The sequence below is a fragment of the Chaetura pelagica genome, unplaced genomic scaffold (assembly GCF_000747805.2).
Source record: "Chaetura pelagica isolate M959 unplaced genomic scaffold, ChaPel_1.0 scaffold589, whole genome shotgun sequence".
In the NCBI taxonomy this organism is placed as follows: Eukaryota; Metazoa; Chordata; class Aves; order Apodiformes; family Apodidae; genus Chaetura; species Chaetura pelagica.
The window spans coordinates 88,532-106,402 of NW_009954619.1; the positions used below are offsets into that span (position 1 = coordinate 88,532).

General features: G+C 42.0%; 1 protein-coding gene across 1 annotated transcript in view; it reads left to right on the forward strand.

Moving 5' to 3' along the window:
• ROCK2 (Rho-associated, coiled-coil containing protein kinase 2) overlaps positions 1 to 17,612 on the forward strand; it is a 50,143-nt gene extending 32,531 nt beyond the window's left edge. Inside the window, exons 18-34 of the mRNA XM_010005560.1 lie at positions 9 to 71; positions 743 to 902; positions 1,956 to 2,116; positions 2,515 to 2,699; positions 4,238 to 4,307; positions 5,838 to 5,941; positions 6,089 to 6,275; positions 6,607 to 6,700; positions 6,815 to 6,909; positions 7,581 to 7,760; positions 7,975 to 8,143; positions 11,120 to 11,190; positions 11,667 to 11,755; positions 12,408 to 12,486; positions 12,696 to 12,957; positions 13,545 to 13,758; positions 17,307 to 17,612. Of these exons, the coding sequence (XP_010003862.1) occupies positions 9 to 71; positions 743 to 902; positions 1,956 to 2,116; positions 2,515 to 2,699; positions 4,238 to 4,307; positions 5,838 to 5,941; positions 6,089 to 6,275; positions 6,607 to 6,700; positions 6,815 to 6,909; positions 7,581 to 7,760; positions 7,975 to 8,143; positions 11,120 to 11,190; positions 11,667 to 11,755; positions 12,408 to 12,486; positions 12,696 to 12,957; positions 13,545 to 13,758; positions 17,307 to 17,310 (2,187 nt within the window). The 3' untranslated portion in view covers positions 17,311 to 17,612. The remainder of the gene's footprint in view (positions 1 to 8; positions 72 to 742; positions 903 to 1,955; positions 2,117 to 2,514; positions 2,700 to 4,237; positions 4,308 to 5,837; positions 5,942 to 6,088; positions 6,276 to 6,606; positions 6,701 to 6,814; positions 6,910 to 7,580; positions 7,761 to 7,974; positions 8,144 to 11,119; positions 11,191 to 11,666; positions 11,756 to 12,407; positions 12,487 to 12,695; positions 12,958 to 13,544; positions 13,759 to 17,306) is intronic.
• The last annotated feature ends 259 nt before the right edge of the window (positions 17,613 to 17,871 follow it).

The following is a 17,871-nucleotide window of genomic DNA, read 5'->3' on the forward strand; positions in this document are numbered from 1 at the left end:
GAAAGAGTGCATTAGCCAAGCTGGAAATGGAGAAGAGGCAATTGCAGGAAAAACTGACAGATTTAGAAAAGGTAACAGCACTTCTAAGTAAACACTGGTGTTACATTCTGAATGGAAATTTTTTATTTGTGCTTGTATTGCTTGAGACATGGAGACAAAATATATTGAAAAAAAAGTGCCTTGTTTTAAGTGCTTTTGCTTTGAATTTTTTCTCTATTGTTTTTGGAATTTGCAAAGTGGGGAGAAAACACATCATTTCCCTTATGATCATAATATATTATACTTCTGAAGCAGGTAGTTATGTACTCCACTGTGTAGCTAAGTGGTACATTAGTAACATTTAATCTGCTGTGCTTTTTAAACTCTCAGTATTGCCAGAAATAAAAAAGCTTCTGCTATTTTTTATTTTTTTTTTACAAATTTATTATTGAAACAAACAAAAAAAAATAAAAAAGAAAGAAAAAGTTCTTCAATAAACCAGATCTTTGAGCCACCCTTATGAGAGGATGTTGGTGGCTAAGACAGTAGTTCTGTACTTGTTTGCAACTGGGGAGGTCACTGTGCATTTCTGGAGCACTTTGCCATCCAGAGAAAAACATTTGTAAAAGTGAGTTCTCAGTTAACTCCTGAGAGTCTGAGCTCTCAGTTCTACTTCCAGGTTGCCTGTTACTGTTGTCCAAAATTTTGTCTTTAACCCAATGTATTCAAATATTTTATTTCTATGTAATCTTTTCCTGAACAGGAAAAGAGCAACATGGAAATAGATATGACATATAAATTCAAAGTTATGCAGCAGAACCTTGAGCAAGAAGAAGCTGAACATAAAGCCACAAAAGCACGATTAGCAGACAAAAATAAGATCTATGAATCTATAGAGGAAGCAAAATCTGAAGCCATGAAAGGTACGTACTGGACATGACAGCTGGACTTCAGTGTAAATGGTACAAAGCAGATAATACCACCTTGCCATGCTAGTGGAAGCCTGAGCATAGGCTTTTTTTCCCTGATTTCCCTTTTCTTTTTAAATACTATTAGAGCCCTGAAGAGCAGCTGTGGTCCCTTTTCCCTTGCTTTGCTAGGTTAGAGACACAGGTTTAGTCTCAGAGGAAAACAGGTTCTCCGTTGCACACAGTAATTCATTTTCTGTGCTAATGTATTCTGAATTGATTTTTCTTACTTTTATATTACTAAAACTGCTTGTAACATTTTTATTAAGAGCCTATCTGTGTTCTTACTCAGTGTACTCCAACCTTTTTGAGTTTTCCTAAGTAAAATAAATGTCAGCAATGAAAAAATTGAAGGATGTAGACCAGGTGGAGTTAGAAATGGCAAGGCCTTTGCTGCACTTCTGTAGTCACTGTGCATGTTCTGTTGCATGTCATGACAATCGAAATCTCCTGGAGAGAGGGACAATTACCAAACAATTCCAGAAGATGGCTCTTATTTTTGAATTAAATGGTTTAAGTTGATTACAGCTACTTAAAAAGCTGCCTGTGAATCCCATCCTTCTGATTGGTGAGCAATCACTGAAACCTGGAGCAGGTGTTCAGAGAAGCAAAATGATTCAGTAACAGTGGCTGAATGAGTTGACAGGTCATGTTCCTGAACAGCTTCAACCATTTAAATGACTTCAAATGATCATAGTCAAAGCAACCCTTCTGCAGGCTTAGATGGATTCTTTTAAAAAATCCACTCTTTGTACCATCTCAGATGTGTGGCAGATGAACTTGAAACTCAAAAGCAGGATGTAGCTGCAGTCAGGAGTGCTTGCAAAAGCCTCCTCTGGGTGTGGGTTTGCTGTGAAAAGGTGGATTAATCCCTTCTCAGCAATCTTTCTCTGCAATGTTGAAAGGATAAACATGTTGCTTATTGTTGGTATGGGACAGACTCCTCTTCCTCCCCTCACCCTCCAAAATCTGCTGGTTTACACTGACTCTGAAATCTCTTATTCACAGAAATGGAGAAGAAACTTCTGGAAGAGAGAGCTTTAAAGCAAAAAGTAGAGAATCGGTTACTAGAAGCTGAAAAGCAGCGTTCCATGTTGGACTGTGATCTCAAGCAATCACAGCAGAAAATCAATGAACTCCTAAGGCAAAAGGATTTACTAAATGAAGATGTAAGGAACAATGGATGAAAGGGTCTGGAGTGGTTTTCAGTGTTTTCCCTTTACAGCTATATTTAGGAACGTTTGTAAATGAAAATGGTGGCAACTTGTCCCTTCTCTGTCATTGGAGTTTTAAAAATTCTACAGGGTGTGGTTTTATTTTTCAGAAATATTTTGGTGTTATTGGTCGTAAAACATTTTTCCTCTGAAGTGTAAAATGCTGTGACACTGACATGGGAAAATAGCTAATTTATGGTGTGCTAGTGCCTTTATTCAGGAAGCAGCTTTGACTTCTGAAGAGAGGTGAGCCTGCTGTGCAGAAGTGCAGGGGGAGTCTGGGAGAGTCGCTGTGGACACGTTGCTTTCCTGTGTCGGTCTGGGAAACTCACAGGTTTCTCTTTATTTTTCAGGTAAAAAACCTGACCTTAAAAATAGAGCAAGAAACACAAAAGCGCTGTCTCACCCAAAACGACCTCAAGATGCAAACACAGCAGGTCAACACCCTGAAGATGTCAGAGAAACAGCTGAAGCAGGAGAACAACCATCTTCAGGAGATCAAACTCAGTCTGGAAAAGCAAAACAACGAACTCCGCAAGTGCGCTGAGTTGCTCTGTTTTTCTAGTGATGTGACTGATTTGTCATGTTTTGTTCTGCAAAAGCTGAGAGTGATACGAATTTCAAGAATCCCTTGCAGTGAATGTGCTGTTCTGCAGTACAAAACTGAATTGTTTAAAATAATTTGCAGTGACTGAGGTTGAGATTTGCCCCAGTGATTAAGCAGTGTATAGATTTGTAGGAAAAGATGTTTGTTATCCTGAAAATCTTAACCCAGCTTGAAAACAGGTGTGTGGGAACTTCAGAGAAACATTGACTTAAGAGTAAGCCTGGGTACCGTTCTGTTTTTTTAAATGTTGTAGGACTGCAGTGAAGAGCAAAGTTACTGGCATTGTTAGTCCAAGAGAGCTTAATAGTGTTGGAAATGAATACTGATACAGATCTGTACTGAAGATGTTTAAAGACATCTTTTGGGCCTTCAAACAGGAGTTGTGTTAAATCCCAGCAGTTCTTCAAGGTCTTGAGTGCAATATTTGCACCTGATAATAAATACTATTTATTTTTAAAATAACATTCTTGTGAAAGTTAAGACAAGTTTAGCACATGTATCAGGTCAGTCTCATCCTCAGCTCCTTTACGACTCCTGATGGTTTATTAGCTGAGGGTCTAGAGCACCAGTCTTAGGAGGAATGTCTGAGGGAGCTGGGATGTGTTGTCTGGAGAAGAGGAGGCTGAGGGGAGACCTCATTGCCCTCTGCACCTGCCTGAGTTGGGCTCTTCTCCAAAGTAATAAGCAATAGAACAAGAGGAAATGGCTTCAGGTTGTGCAAGGGGAGGTTTAGTTTGAGTATTAGGAAAAATGCTCTGGCACAGGCTGCCCAGGGAAGTGGAGGTATTTAAAAGATGTGTAGATGTGGTGCTTAAGGACATGGTGTCGTGGTTGACTTGGTAGTGTTAGGTTTAACAGTTGGACTTGATGATCTTAAAGGTCTTTTCCAACCAACATAATTCTATGATATACTTGTGCTTTATCTTTTCTGTCAGCAAGATATAGTTACCAAGAAGGTGGCTACATTTGATGGTTGCTGAAGTGTGAAACACAGGCAGAAATCTTTGCTACATTACTGCTCTTAGTTACAGACTGACTAATTGACTTTCTGAGTTGTTGTAGTAACAGATGAATTCAAGAAGTGATGCATGTCAAAGAATACAGACATGTTTTCACAGACTTGGCTCTAGCAAAAAAGACACCCAAAACAATCTGTCAGATCAGTGATGTTTTATATGGAAATAAGATTCTGTTGGCAGCTGTTTGCTCTATTAGTATCTCTTACTGGTTGATCTGTGGGACACTGTAGTAGTTAGTGTGTTCAGCAGTATTCAAGTTGCTTCTTATTAGTGCAGTTTTCTCAGCTGTACGAGTGAAAAAGAGCTGGTAGCCACAGGCAGCCTGAGGTTTAATTGTTGACCATACTTTGGTTAGGAGATGACTGGAGATCTAGAGAGTGTGAGTGCTGGGTTTTCTGTTGACTTGCTGGAGTATGTTCATGTCTTTCAAGGTATGTTATTCCTTTCTAGGGAACGTCAAGATGCAGATGGACAAATGAAAGAGCTTCAGGACCAACTTGAAGCTGAACAGTATTTCTCGGTATGTTTTGTGCTTCTTTATTTTTATACTAAACTATTTAATAAGTACAATGTTAGCCTTTGTTCTTTTTCCTCATCCATCAGGTGTTTCACATCTCCAACCTAGAGATGCTCCTTCTTCTTGTGTCTGTCTTCAGTCTTGTCTGTAGCCTTGTCTTCACTCTTTGTTCTTGATTGCTGAGCAGTGTGAAAGAGCTTATGTTAAGAAATGTTCCAGCTTTGGAAGGGGGTTCCAAACACAGCTTAGAGAGAGGGAGGAGTCAAACTCCTTTTTCCACAGTGTGAATAATTCTCTGCATGTTTCAAGCCTTCTGATTCATCAACTCTGTGCTCCATGGAAGAGGAGAGCTGTATTCTCAAGTCAGGTGGTGTGACAAAACACGTGTATTAAAGGCTTGGAAGGAAGTTTTTCCATCACATCCAAACTTGGAAGAGATCTGTGGTGGGTTGACCCTGGCTGGACACCAGGTGCCCATCAAAACCACTCTGTCACTGCCCCCCTCAGCTGGATGAGGGAGAAAATATAACACAGGGCTCGTGGGTCATGATAGGGACAGGGAGAGACCACTCAGCTGTTACTGTCATGGGCAAAGCAGCCTTGACTTGGGGAAATACCCAATACAAGATCTGTGATAAGGTACAATAGAATGGGTAGTTATTGTACTTAAAAATCATCATGAACATATGGATGTTAATTTAAATTGACAGTGCACAGTCCACAGCCAGCCATGCTGCAGGTGGAGCCCAAAAGGCTTCTTTCAGAATTAGAGGAAACTTAGGATTTTACTGTGGTCTTTGTCAGCCAGGAGAAGGACTGTCTGAAGCTTTAGTAGATCAAAGAGTTGCACACATTAAGGGTGAGCTGAGGTCAGCTGGCTGCTGTGGAGAGGCCAGGGACAGTCTGTCTTGAAATCCCTGCACTAAATGCACTTTACCTGTGTGCAGTCATTTGAGTGTACAGACCAATATATTTTTTCTTTCATTTCCTCTTGACCTCTAGATTTGTATCCATTTCCAAAAAACTTAATTTCAAGTGCTTTTAAAAAAAAATTCCTGCTATGCTTATTTTTGCTCTTTAGCAGTCACATTGTTTTAATGGCTTTGTATGGTTAAAATCTAAATTCTGCCTACATGCCTCCCTCTGATAAAAATGTGAAAGAGTAAAAAAAAAATAAATTATGGTTTTCCTTGTTTCTGATACTTCTAATTTTCTATCAAATAGTGGTATTCACATTGAGAGTCTCTTAAACTGGATGTTTACACACATACAAAATGTGTGTCTTACACCTGTACAATCACAAACACATAAGTTAAAAAAACCCAAACAAAACAATCAACAAAAAAGTGAAAGAACCGAACATATTTGGGAATGATGGTTATTAGTTAAATTTAGAGAAGGCAGTGCACAATTATGCTGTAATTGAGTGTGTGTTCAAAGAACTACATACAGTGTCATCTTTTATCATTTTTTGTGTGCCTTCCAGCTAGAATATTCAAGTCATGTCCTTTTCTATCCAACTTTGAATTCTAGACTCTGTACAAGACACAAGTTCGAGAACTTAAAGAAGAATGTGAGGAAAAGACCAAACTTTGTAAGGAAATGCAGCAAAAGATACAAGAGTTACAGGATGAGAGGTAAGATTTTCCTCGTTGTACTACTAATATCTGAAAGATTAAGTCATTTTGTTGTTTTACTCTTTTTTTTTTTTTTTACACAACCCGTCCCACGACCTCCTGTGGTTGCAGTTCCTACAGTTAATTGTATGTATCAATAACTTGCAGAGATTCCTTGGCTGCTCAGCTGGAGATCACTTTGACAAAGGCAGATTCAGAACAGCTCGCACGTTCCATTGCTGAAGAGCAATACTCTGATCTGGAAAAAGAGAAGATCATGAAAGAGCTGGAGATCAAGGAGATGATGGCCAGGCACAAGCAGGAGCTCACTGAGAAGGACGCCACCATAGCCTCTGTGAGTGACGTGGCCCTCGCTCTGGTTTACAGCAGCCTGTCTTCTGTTGGCAGCTGCACTTACCCATTGTCATGTAGCCTGAGTAGAGATCAGTGTTATACAAGTACATCTGACATTTAACAAATACTGGCTTTTGTTTCATTGATAGAAAATAATCTCTTATTGTATGACCTGTTTCTTCAGGCATCTTTCCTCCGTGTCCCTGCCCCTCCTGCAGCTCCTGCTCCCGTGCTCACCCTGCTTGCCCTCTGCAGTGTTTCCTTCTGTCCTGCAGTGCTCCCCTGTGCCAAATGTGCTGGTTATGTAGTCACATCTACTTTTTGTTTTGTAGTTGGAGGAAGCAAATAGGACACTAACTAGTGATGTGGCTAATCTTGCTAACGAGAAGGAAGAACTGAACAATAAACTGAAGGAAGCACAAGAACGTATGTATTCTTGAACCAAATGTAATTTGGCATGAAGCCAGTGTTGTTCTTAAATAGTACTGTCTTCTTTTGTAATCAGTTTTCACAGATAGCTTTTTAATTACCTTGCTACAGAAATTACAAAACTAAAAGAAGAAGAAGCCAATGTAGGAAATATTAAAGCACAATTTGAGAAGCAGTTGTTGAATGAAAGAACATTGAAAACTCAGGTAAGCAAATGTATCTAAATGAATTAAGATATAGTGTTCAGGAATCAAATGATTTTTAATAGAAAACTTGCCTTGGTAAACTATCTAAATATACTCTTAGCACTTGAATCTTTTTTTGCCCCTAAACCATATTTTTTTTTTTTTTTGCTTCTACTAAGTAGACTTCCAGTGTAGTGAGACTGCATCCTCATGATTTATTAGTGAGGAACTCCTAATCCAGATGCAGTTCACCAGCAGAATTCTTCATTTCAGTCAAATGAATTAATATTTTATGGGCTTGATCTTGATTTATATTTCCATAAAACAACATTTTTTTTAAATTTTAGATTTTAATCTGGATTGTATTTTTAAAAACAACTGGCATTTTAACACAAAGATATATTTTGGGGCAAGCTAATGGAAATGGAAGAGAATATTTAAATGAAGTGTCCAAGTAGAAGTGTCCAAAGCAGATGCTGGGGTGAAGAGGAAGAGGCTTCAGTGCCTTCTTTTCCATTTTGAGCAGCACATGGAATTAAAGCAGCTTCAGAGGGCTGGGAATGCAGGGGGCTTAGCTTGCAGTTAGCTTAAAAACATCTGGTTGTGGATAGGAGAGAAGACTGTTCCTTCCCAGTGTCACTCCAGGTATTTATCAGTGTGTTTTTGCCATTTTCCCCCTTTCCCCTGGGAAGGCTGTGAACAAACTGGCTGAGATCATGAACCGCAAGGGTCCGGTGAAGCGCGGGGCCGACACCGACGTGCGGCGGAAGGAGAAGGAGAACAGAAAACTGCACATGGAGCTGAAGTCTGAACGAGAAAAGTTAACCCAAATGATGATCAAATACCAGAAGGAAATCAATGAGATGCAGGCAGTAAGATCCCTTTGCAAATACAGGCCCCCAGCTCTCCTGGGATTGACTCGGGCTTCCGAGGCAGGTGCAGCCTCGAGGCCTGAGTCTCCCGTGGCCAAAGGCAACATGCAGGAAACAGATGGAGGTTGACTCCAGCCTGCCTAGTTTTCTACTCTGTTTTCTCTGAGTAACTGAGTGTTGTGATAATAGGACTGGTTGCAATTTCTGCTTACAGCAAATAGCAGAGGAGAGCCAGATCCGGATTGAGCTGCAGATGACTCTGGACAGCAAGGACAGCGACATCGAGCAGCTGCGTTCCCAGCTGCAGTCACTGCACATTGGTCTCGACAACAGCAGCATAGGCAGTGGGCCTGGAGATGCTGAGGCAGATGATGGATTCCCTGGTATGTTCATTTTACTAATATTTCTGCACTTATATAGAATGTTTTACCACAGAAGTATTGAATTGATGCTTTGATGATTCCGTGGCTTTTCATCCTCAGGTGTTCCTACCATCAATGATTTGATAGTGATCACTCTCCACCTACTAACTTAATCTGTCTGTAAACATATGTCATCTCACATTTATTTAAAGACATTTCTTTAAAAAATTCTTGTGTGCCCCATCAAAGCTAAATATTTTTTCCACTTTATTGTGGTGGTGACTTTGAAATTGCTGTGTTATGATTTGAAATGTAAAACTAATACCTTCTTCTTAGAGTTTCTATTTTGACTTCTTTTCTACCTTTTTCCTCCTTTATGCTGTGTGTTTAGTCCATATCACTCAATCCCACACTATGGAATCCATGTCTTTTACCTACCAGCACTCTTCTACCTCTGTCAGTATTGCCACTAAGCCTTCCAGTTCTCGCATGCTTCTCGACTCTGATTCTGACTCAGAGGAGGAACCTTTGTCTTGTTCCCACAGCCCTACAGAAGTTGATAGCACAGGTGACATCCCTGAGAACTGTTTGGTTTTGTTCTTACCCGTGTCCTTTCCTCTGTTTCAAAACTAACGCTCTTAATACGTTATTAAAAGAACAAACAAGAAGCAGATCTGGCAGCACGTGCACTGCAGTGACAGCAAACATGGCCATCAAAGACATGGAAAAGCTGGCATGAGCAGATAACTGGCCTGTTTAAATGTTTACAGATGCTTGCTGCCATGTATAAAACTACTGGTTTTATTAAAGCCTTGCATATATAAGCCTTATGCACTTGTTTTCAAGTCAGCCTCTCTCCAGTATCTGCAGCTATCTGCATGACCCTAAGATACTGGGCACCAAAAAGTCAAATCTTGGTGTTTAAGTGAAATGTGGAGACATCTTAACTCCTCATCATCTCAATAGAGGTTACTAGCTCATAGAAATTCAGTCTTCTTAATATTACCTGGTTTTGCCTGATTTTGAATCTTACATTTGATTCTTGTATGGTAAGGCAAACAAAATTTATTCATTTTTCCAGCTACATAAAGCATGGAATGAAATGCAATTTGTTTTTCCATATTCTATATTCATTTTATATGACCACACATACACTATATTGAACTAAACTTCTGTTTAGTGTTAGTGTCAGAGAGGGCTTGGTTCCTTTAAAATGTGACTATCTTTCCACTGAAGGCAAAACTTGTTTTGGAATATTAACATACATTTCATTAAATTGGAGTAAAAAATAAAGCATTTCCTCCATTTTCCTCATTCTTTGGTTTTTCTATTAGAAGCTATAAGGCTTCTACTAAAAGAATTGTTAAGTACATACATAATTTTTTCCTTGCTAGCTGCTGTTGTGGTACCTGCATGATTTTGTTTTCTTCTAAAGTAAAAATTCTGCCTAAACTATGACTTTTTTTCTGGCATAATTATGAAAGGTGTGAGGTGTGATGGTTGTGTGTTGTTGGTTTTTCCCCTCCTAGTGCTTGTAAGCATGTACTGTGAACATTTTGGAGCATTCTGGCTTTTCTCTGATCTGTTAGGGTAGGACGGACACCAGAAATGGTGAAGCTCAGCCAGAAACTCTCACTTTGTCCACTTTCATCTGGTAGTATTGGCGAGTACAGAGAAAAATAGAAAGACTATCAAGACATAATTTGTTCACAGCATTAACAAACTGTGCGTGCTTCCTGGGTGTGGGGAAGGATTTTGTGCATCAGGATTATTCTTGCTACCCTTTTTGTCAGCTAGAGTTGAAAGGAACAATTTATAAAGTGTCAGGCATGAGGGAAAATACCCATTATGGAGCCACTTCATGTGCTTGATACGTCCAGTAAAATGTGTCATCAAGGCAAGGCTTATAGAGCAATAAACCTTGAAGACAGAGTAAATAACCTTGCTTCAAGTCTCTCTAGACCAAAGGAGAATTCTATGAATACCTAATCACTCCTTGTTATGCTGTGGTGAATAAACATGGGCAGGTGTCTGCAAATGCCCGCGGATGAGAAAGAAAATAGCTTTTGCCATTTTGCAGCACATTTATGCTCCTTGCCTGGTTTTGTGTTTGTTAAATTGTGAGGCTTGAGTATTTTTGACTTGGAGGTTCCTCAGCAGCAGTAGATGTTGTCTGCTAGGGTGGGAAACTCATTAGGAAAATCTTACTGCAATTGAGTAGTTCCTTTCAGTCAAGCATAGGGGAAAGAAATGCTTGTGTTAAGTGTAGCTACAGGATTAGGGTGAAAGCCACTGGTGCTGTGAGTGACCCAGCAGTAGGAAAGGGTGACCCTGGGGAGCTGTTGGTTGCTGCTGGCACGTGTGTCAAACCTCAGCTGAGCACAGGATGAAATGTGGCAAGGAAGCGAAAGGGCAGCTGAACTTAGGGAAGGCCTAAGGGTTACCCCAGCTGGCTTATTTTGGATTCTAAAGCCTAGGAGATTGAGGCAGAATTAGAAAAAGAAAAAATTTCTAGAAGAAAAAAATAGGACTTAGATGATTAAAGCTGTGAAATGTGACCTGGTGTGTAGGGGATATAGGTCACTGGTGGTGATATGTTGCCTTTTCTTGTCTTGAACTGGATGTTGTGTGCTTTCTACTAATATCTTCAGATGCTGTTTTAAAAGTGAAGGTTGAGAGACATAAGCATTTCAAGCTGAAAAAGTGACTAAAGGTGCTGTGTGTGCTAGAGCTGCAGGTTTATCTTCCCCTTCTTCCTCCTGCCCACTGCTGTTCCCTGCCTGCATGGCTGGCTGCTGGCTCTGTTCAGCAATGCAGCTTAATTTTCCCTGAACATTTACTGTGATAAACTTTGCAAGACCTTGCAGTTTTAAATAGTTCACGTTCTCATGTTTGCTCTGTTTCTTTATTATTGATAACTATTTTAAAAGGGTTATAGTCTCAAAAATGATGTTTTGTGAATATTTATGTCCTTTGACATACAACATTTTTTTCCAGAATCAAGGTTGGAAGGCTGGCTGTCACTGCCTGTTAGAAACAACACTAAAAAATTTGGATGGGTTAAAAAGGTAAGAAAAGCAGATTTATGACCTTGTTTCATGTGTAGCCTGCAGGATTTCTACACTAGAGTTTTTCTTTGAGTATTCTTTCAGTACCTGCATGCATAAAATATGTCAGCTGGTAGAGCTGTGTCTGAGGGGAGCAGGTTCAGGAAATTGTAGTAACTTAAACACTTGTTTGCCTTCTTACTTTCTTCCAGACTTTCATTTTTATCTCTTTGTAGGTGCTTAAATCTGTTTAAATATCAATTAATCTGATAACATAAATTGATTTATCAGGTAATCAGAATTTTGTTTGTTGTGCATTGAGTCTACTGGCAAATGAAGGACTTAAAACACAGCACAGCTGTTGTCCTGTTGGCTACCATTTAATGAGACTGTAGAAATACATGGCTGTGACATCTGTGGCAGTTGCTGTGACATCTTTGGCACCTGTGATGAGCTTGATGAAGAGCTGCATTTCATTCTTCTCTGTCTCTTACCAGTATGTAATAGTGAGCAGCAAGAAGATCCTGTTCTACGACAGCGAACAAGACAAAGAGCAGTCCAATCCCTACATGGTGTTAGATATAGAGTGAGTATCAGCACCCGCTGGTTTGTGGGTGATCCCTGACAGGGGGGCTGTGGCAGAGGTCCTGGGGGGGGTCCCACAGTGTGGGGCAGGGAGAGCTGGGAGCTGTGGTACCCGTGCTGGGCAGTGGGGCTGTGGTGCTCAGCCCCACCCTGAGCTCTGCTGAGCTGAGCAACCACTGCCCCTCAGCTGGACCCCTCCCTCATACACATGTGGTAGCAGAAAGCATCACAGGAACTGCAGTGGAGGCCGTTGTTGTCAGTGGTTACACATTTTCACTTAAAACAGGCCCTGACGAGTGGGGTTTATAGTTGATTATTTTGTTAATAAATGCAGATGGTGGCTGTTCCGAGGTTGGAGCGTGGGGAGGGGATGGTGTTAGAAGCTGTTGGCAGCTGAGGGAGTTGCATGATGTTAGATTTTCAGTGCTGCCACTTTTTTTTTTTAAATACAGCTGGATACTTGTGACTTTTATTTAGGGGTTTTGGAAGTTCATGTGCAGGACTGAAAGGCAGGGCTTTAACCAAGTGATTAGAAATCTGTAGTTGACAAATCATTAATGACTCAGTCTTAATATGGGATGTTGCATCCTAACTTAATCTGTCAATTTCAACTTATCATTTTGGTAACATGTTGTTGAAATAATTTCCTCTAGCAAACTCTTCCATGTCAGACCAGTCACTCAGACTGATGTGTACAGAGCAGACTCCAAGGAAATTCCTAGGATATTCCAGGTATTCCATAATACATGAATGTTTCTACTGTAACAAAGATGTTATATATTGTAAAAAATGTTTTCATAACTTTGTCTAATAGAATATTCACTAAAAAAAAACACCTTGAAAAAATCCATTGCATTGGGTTTCCTCAGTCTTCCTGCTTAATTACTTGGAATTTCTGTTTGTCTTATCAGAGTACTGAGGTTATCTTGCTTTGACTTTAGATTCTATATGCTAATGAAGGAGAGAGCAAGAAGGAACAGGAATTTCCCGTGGAGCCCATGGGAGAGAAGTCAAACTACATTTGTCACAAAGGACATGAGTTCATACCTACTCTTTATCACTTCCCAACCAATTGTGAGGCTTGCATGAAGCCACTCTGGCATATGTTTAAACCTCCTCCCGCCCTAGAGTGTCGTCGTTGCCATATCAAATGTCACAAGGATCACATGGATAAGAAGGAAGAGATCATAGCACCTTGCAAAGGTAAGCAGCAGGAACTTGAATGTGCATAGGGTGCCTGGAGTCAGGGTGTCCTGAGGGATCAGAGGATTCCAGTAGTGTTCTGGCACCAAATAAGCACGGAGGGGTAGGTCTGTCTTTGGTCAGCGCGCGGGCACTGGAGCCCTCCTGGGGGTGTCTCCAGGAGGATCGGGTCCCTGCTGGGAATTGCTGGTCTGTGTGCAGGCTCTGCTGGGCTGCCAGCAGTGGGCAGGGAGGGGTGGAGCTGGAAGGGCTCACCTTGGGTGGGATGCCATGCCAGTGTCTGTGTTGGAACGGAGGCTGCGGGCAGTGGGACTGGGCTGGCAGTTCCCTGGGCTCAGACTCACCCCTTGGTTCTCCCCATCTCAGTGTGGATCTCCTGAAGTGCTGAGCCCCTCAGCGAGAGGGGCAGCACTGCCAGCAGCCAGGAAACACCGCCTTTGGCACAAGCTGGTTCACTTCACTTTGGGTTTCTCTGCTGATTTCTCTTTGTGTTGCCTGTGAGAGTACAGTGACCTGACAGCTTTGATGTGGGGGCACGTTTGGAATAATAACAGCACTGACTGTGGTATTAACAATTGCTGTTACAGTGTACTACGATATCTCAACGGCAAAGAACCTACTACTGCTAGCTAACTCCACGGAAGAACAGCAAAAATGGGTGAGCAGACTGGTGAAAAAAATACCCAAGAAGCCCCCAGCACCAGACCCCTTTGCCCGATCTTCTCCCAGAACTTCCATGAAGGTACAGCCAAACCAGTCCATCAGACGGCCCAGTCGACAGCTTCCTCCAAACAAACCAAGGTGACACAAGGCACTATTATTGCTTTAAACATTTTACTACCATTAGTGTTGTATATTGCCAAGGACACTTGACCACAAATGTTGTTGTCCACTGACAAGTGATCTAGCATGTCATCTCTGAGCCTCAGCTCAGAGGAGCCACTCACTGTGTTGGTTTCCTTGTTGCAAGGACCTTGCATGAGCTGTTAGTTAATCTGACTCATGGATCCTGTGGCTTTACCCTGTAATAGGCAGAACTGGGAGCACCCTCTGTAGCCTGATTGTTCTTTTGAACAGGCAGCTGGTAGGGAACATGGGGTTTAACTAGACACAGAGTCAGTGAGAGGAGTGTGAAGATGTAAAAAAGAAGACCAAAAAAGAAGTTTTAACAGTTGTCAGGATGGCCATGGCTGGACCTGGTTTGAAGTTGAGCAGTGAAGTTATGTGCCTCTTGCCCTTCTTTTTGGTTGTGCTCTTCCAGTCCAAGTCAGCCTTTAGACATTTTTTTCCATTTGTTTATTTTTCTATGTGTATATTTTGTCATGGTGGGAAAAGGAGGATGAACATTTTTATGTGTGATCTTATTCTTGCAATTAAACTTTTCAAGACAGCTTTACAAATGCACCTAACAGATGGAAAAGTGTAGCTCTGTGTGGTCACCTCACCTGTCACCTGACTAAGTGGAAATTTGTGTGGATTACTTATAAATTGCTGTACTTGCTTATTAATGCCTGACTGGTGCCTCTGTGAGGCTTTTGTGCAAGGACTTACTGTGAGGAACAATTGATTTTCTCTTAGAACTTGATTCAGAACAAAGATGTGGGGGACAGAAGGAACCTGGGGACAGCAGCTGTGGGGAGGAGCTGGAGAGGAGGCAGCAGTGGGGCCCTGGCAGCAGGGCAGGCTCTGGGACTGCTCCAGAGCAGCTGAGCCAAGAGAGATTCCAGCTGGACAGAGGGAAAAGCCAGCACAGACAGCTGGGCAGGAAGGCAGGCTGGTGAGGCCAGACATGGTCCATTCCTGGAGTCTTTTAAGACCCAAGAGAACAAAGGCTGGAGCAGCCTGAGCTGCCCGTGGAGCTGAACCCTGCTTTGAGCAGGAGGTTGGGCTTGGACACTGCCTGAGGTTCCTTCCAACCTTCCTGGCCCTGGAAATGCTGTCCCTGCTAGGAATTCCACACAGTGATTGTTTCCACAAGATTTTCATGGCTGTTGTTCTTTGTGATGATTTAAGAAGGGGCACACCTGGTTTTCATAGACCATACAATTTCTGCTTGTCCATTCAATTGGATTATGCCCAAAGTATCATTCCAAACTGAAAAAAAAATACCAACTTTCATATGTTTTGATGCCTAATAAATTCAAATTATGATTGAACCTTTTCAGGGATATATCACATTTTAAAATGTAAAACCTTTACAACCTGAAAACCCAGAAGCCCCTGAGCCCCACTTTGTCCAAGGCCTGTGATGAGCTGTGTTAAACACTGCAGCCTGTTCTAGCTCAAATGCACTGAACTCTGCTAGGGTGAGGTTTCTATCACTGCCTGCTCTGGTTGCCATATAATCCTGATTAAAACCTATTTTGCTTTCTGGAGAGATGACTAGACTTGCTTTCCTTTCTTGTAGCTGTAGCAACTGAGAAGTTAGTACTTAAGATACTTGTCCAAGATCCTTCGATAACAGCAGAAAGAGATGAGGGCCTCTAGGCAATGATTCATCCCACCCCAAAATAAATGCCTAGAAGAGAGAAAGTGACTCATTCGCCTTGCCTGCTTTGGCCTCTGCTGACCATAGAAGGAAGGAGCACAGGCAGCAGTGCCTAGAGAACAAGTTGATAGATCCTCTTTTTTGGCATTGCTTTCCTTTAAATAGGGAGCTCTGGGGCAGCTGTAGAGGGCAACCCCCCTGCAGTGGGACAGAGATCCATCTGCACTTGTCTGTAAATTCAGATGGCACTACTTTGTGTTCTGTTCAGCAATCAAAATTATTGTATTTTACTGGAAAAACGTAGCCTTGCATTCATGTCTGGGAAAAGATAGCAGAGCATAAAACTGCTCCTCAGCCACAAGAACAGCAGCAAGGCAGAAAGCAACTGATTTTATGAAATGTACATGCTGGTCTTTTCTGCAGAAATGTTTTTGGGAAGTATCAGTATGGTAAGTGTTCTACAGAACTGAATGAGTTGTGAGATGAATTTCCAATGAATAGTATATTCCTGGCTTGCATGAACACTAACTGAACTTCCTATTCCATGGCAGGCGAAGGAAGGAAGCCACCTACCTTAACTCAGGCTTTTATTCAAACAGCTTTAGCCATAACAAATGAGATTTTGGAGCCTTTTATAGAAGTGTGACACATATTAAACATCGACCCCTCCTGTTGCAGATTGCTTGATCTGGCATTTAAGGACTGGGATTGGTCATTTGATGATGTTGATGATATTGATGGTGATGATGATGATGATGATGACGATGTTTTTGATTTCTGAAGAAGTATAAGGGGTAAATCTAAACAGTGAGGAATGGATTGGTTTGCCTTTGAATACAGCATGCTCTGTTGGATTTTGCTTCTCAAAACAGAAAAGACAAGATCTCATTTTAATATTTTAAGCAGTAAAAATGAGATTCTGCTCATGATGATTTTTAGAGGAGTTCTTCTCATTAAAACTCTGTTGTTGCCTTTGTCAGTGTTTTTATTTTTCTAATTTTAGATCTTTATTCAAAATTCATGTCTGCCTGCCCAAAAAGAAAATACCTTCTGCTGTTGAGTAGTTAGTTATCCATCGTGCTGATGCTGCTCACCTCTGCAGATGAGTTCTGAGGGCTGAGAGGGAGGCTGCAGCAGTTGGCTGCTGGGCCGAAACAGAGCTGGGTTTGCGGGCGCCTCGTGGCTGAGCTCTTCAGGAAGCTCACAGCTGTGTGGCCGGCAGACATGAAACCCCTGCAGTTCTGCCTTGTGCTTTCCTCCCTGTGTAACGACTGGGTGTGACGTGGCTTCCCTTTGCAGTGCTGTGCTGTCTGGGTACCTAACCATCCCTGGGGGCTGCTGAGCCTCAGCTTTGCAGCTCCTGCCACACCGACCCACAGGGTGCTCAGCCGTCCACACGTGGGTGCAGCGCTGTGTGTGCACAGAGAAAAGCCTCCTGAATGTGCAGTTCCTGAGGATTCCTTGGAACAGCACGTAGGCTGTGTGGGAAGGGGCTGGGGCTGTCCCTCAGTTCTGGGCTCAGGGAGATGAGGCAGAACTTCCCTGGCCTTGGCAGTCACATGAACTCCATCACGCCGCGCACCAGTGTGTGGTGCCTTGGGTTAAAAGCTCAGAAGTTACTAATCTTTTAGACTGTACGTATTGTGCTTTGCCCTCCTAATTTATGGGGTGTTAACTGACATGGGGTCATCCCTTGCAGGGGGGTGCTGAGCTTCAGTCACCCTGCTGCTGGTGCAGAGCAAGGGTGGTTCTCCTGGGTTTGGTGACGAGCTCATCTTGAGTGAAGACTCTGAGGAGCTGTTATTTTTGTCAGATCTACTGGGGTTGCATTTACTGACCAAACTTCCTGCTTCTTTTTCAGCTAACTGCTTTCTGTGAGTGCAGACACAAGTCAAGGTGATCACTTTCTTCCCGTTACAGCAAGACTGAGACATATCCCCAAATATATTAAAAGAATTATATATTTTCCTGAGAGATTGTGCTATATATATCAGAGGTTTACATTTTTGCTGCAATATAAATTACTAATCTCTGAGGGTTTTCCTGTATTCTCCTGAGTGACTGATCCTACGAGGAGTGGTTGGTAAATAGCAAAAGGATCTGTTAGGTAACCTTTGCAACTCTGTTCCACAAAAGCTTTGTTGGCAAGACACGTACACTACATTTCATGAAAGGCCTGAGGGGAACGAAGACGGAGACGGAGGGAACGGGCGTTTCGGCGCCGGTGGGAGAGGCCACCAGCAGGTCTGCAAGAGGAGCAGGAGGAGGATCCACCACAGCGACACAGCCTGCACCTGTGAGAAGTGACCATTATACTGTGTATATATATTGTACTGTAATACCGCAGGAGGGTTTCAAAAATCTTTCCACTTTATTTTTTTACGCTCATGCCCCGGATACCGTTGCCGCCTGCAGCTGCACCTATG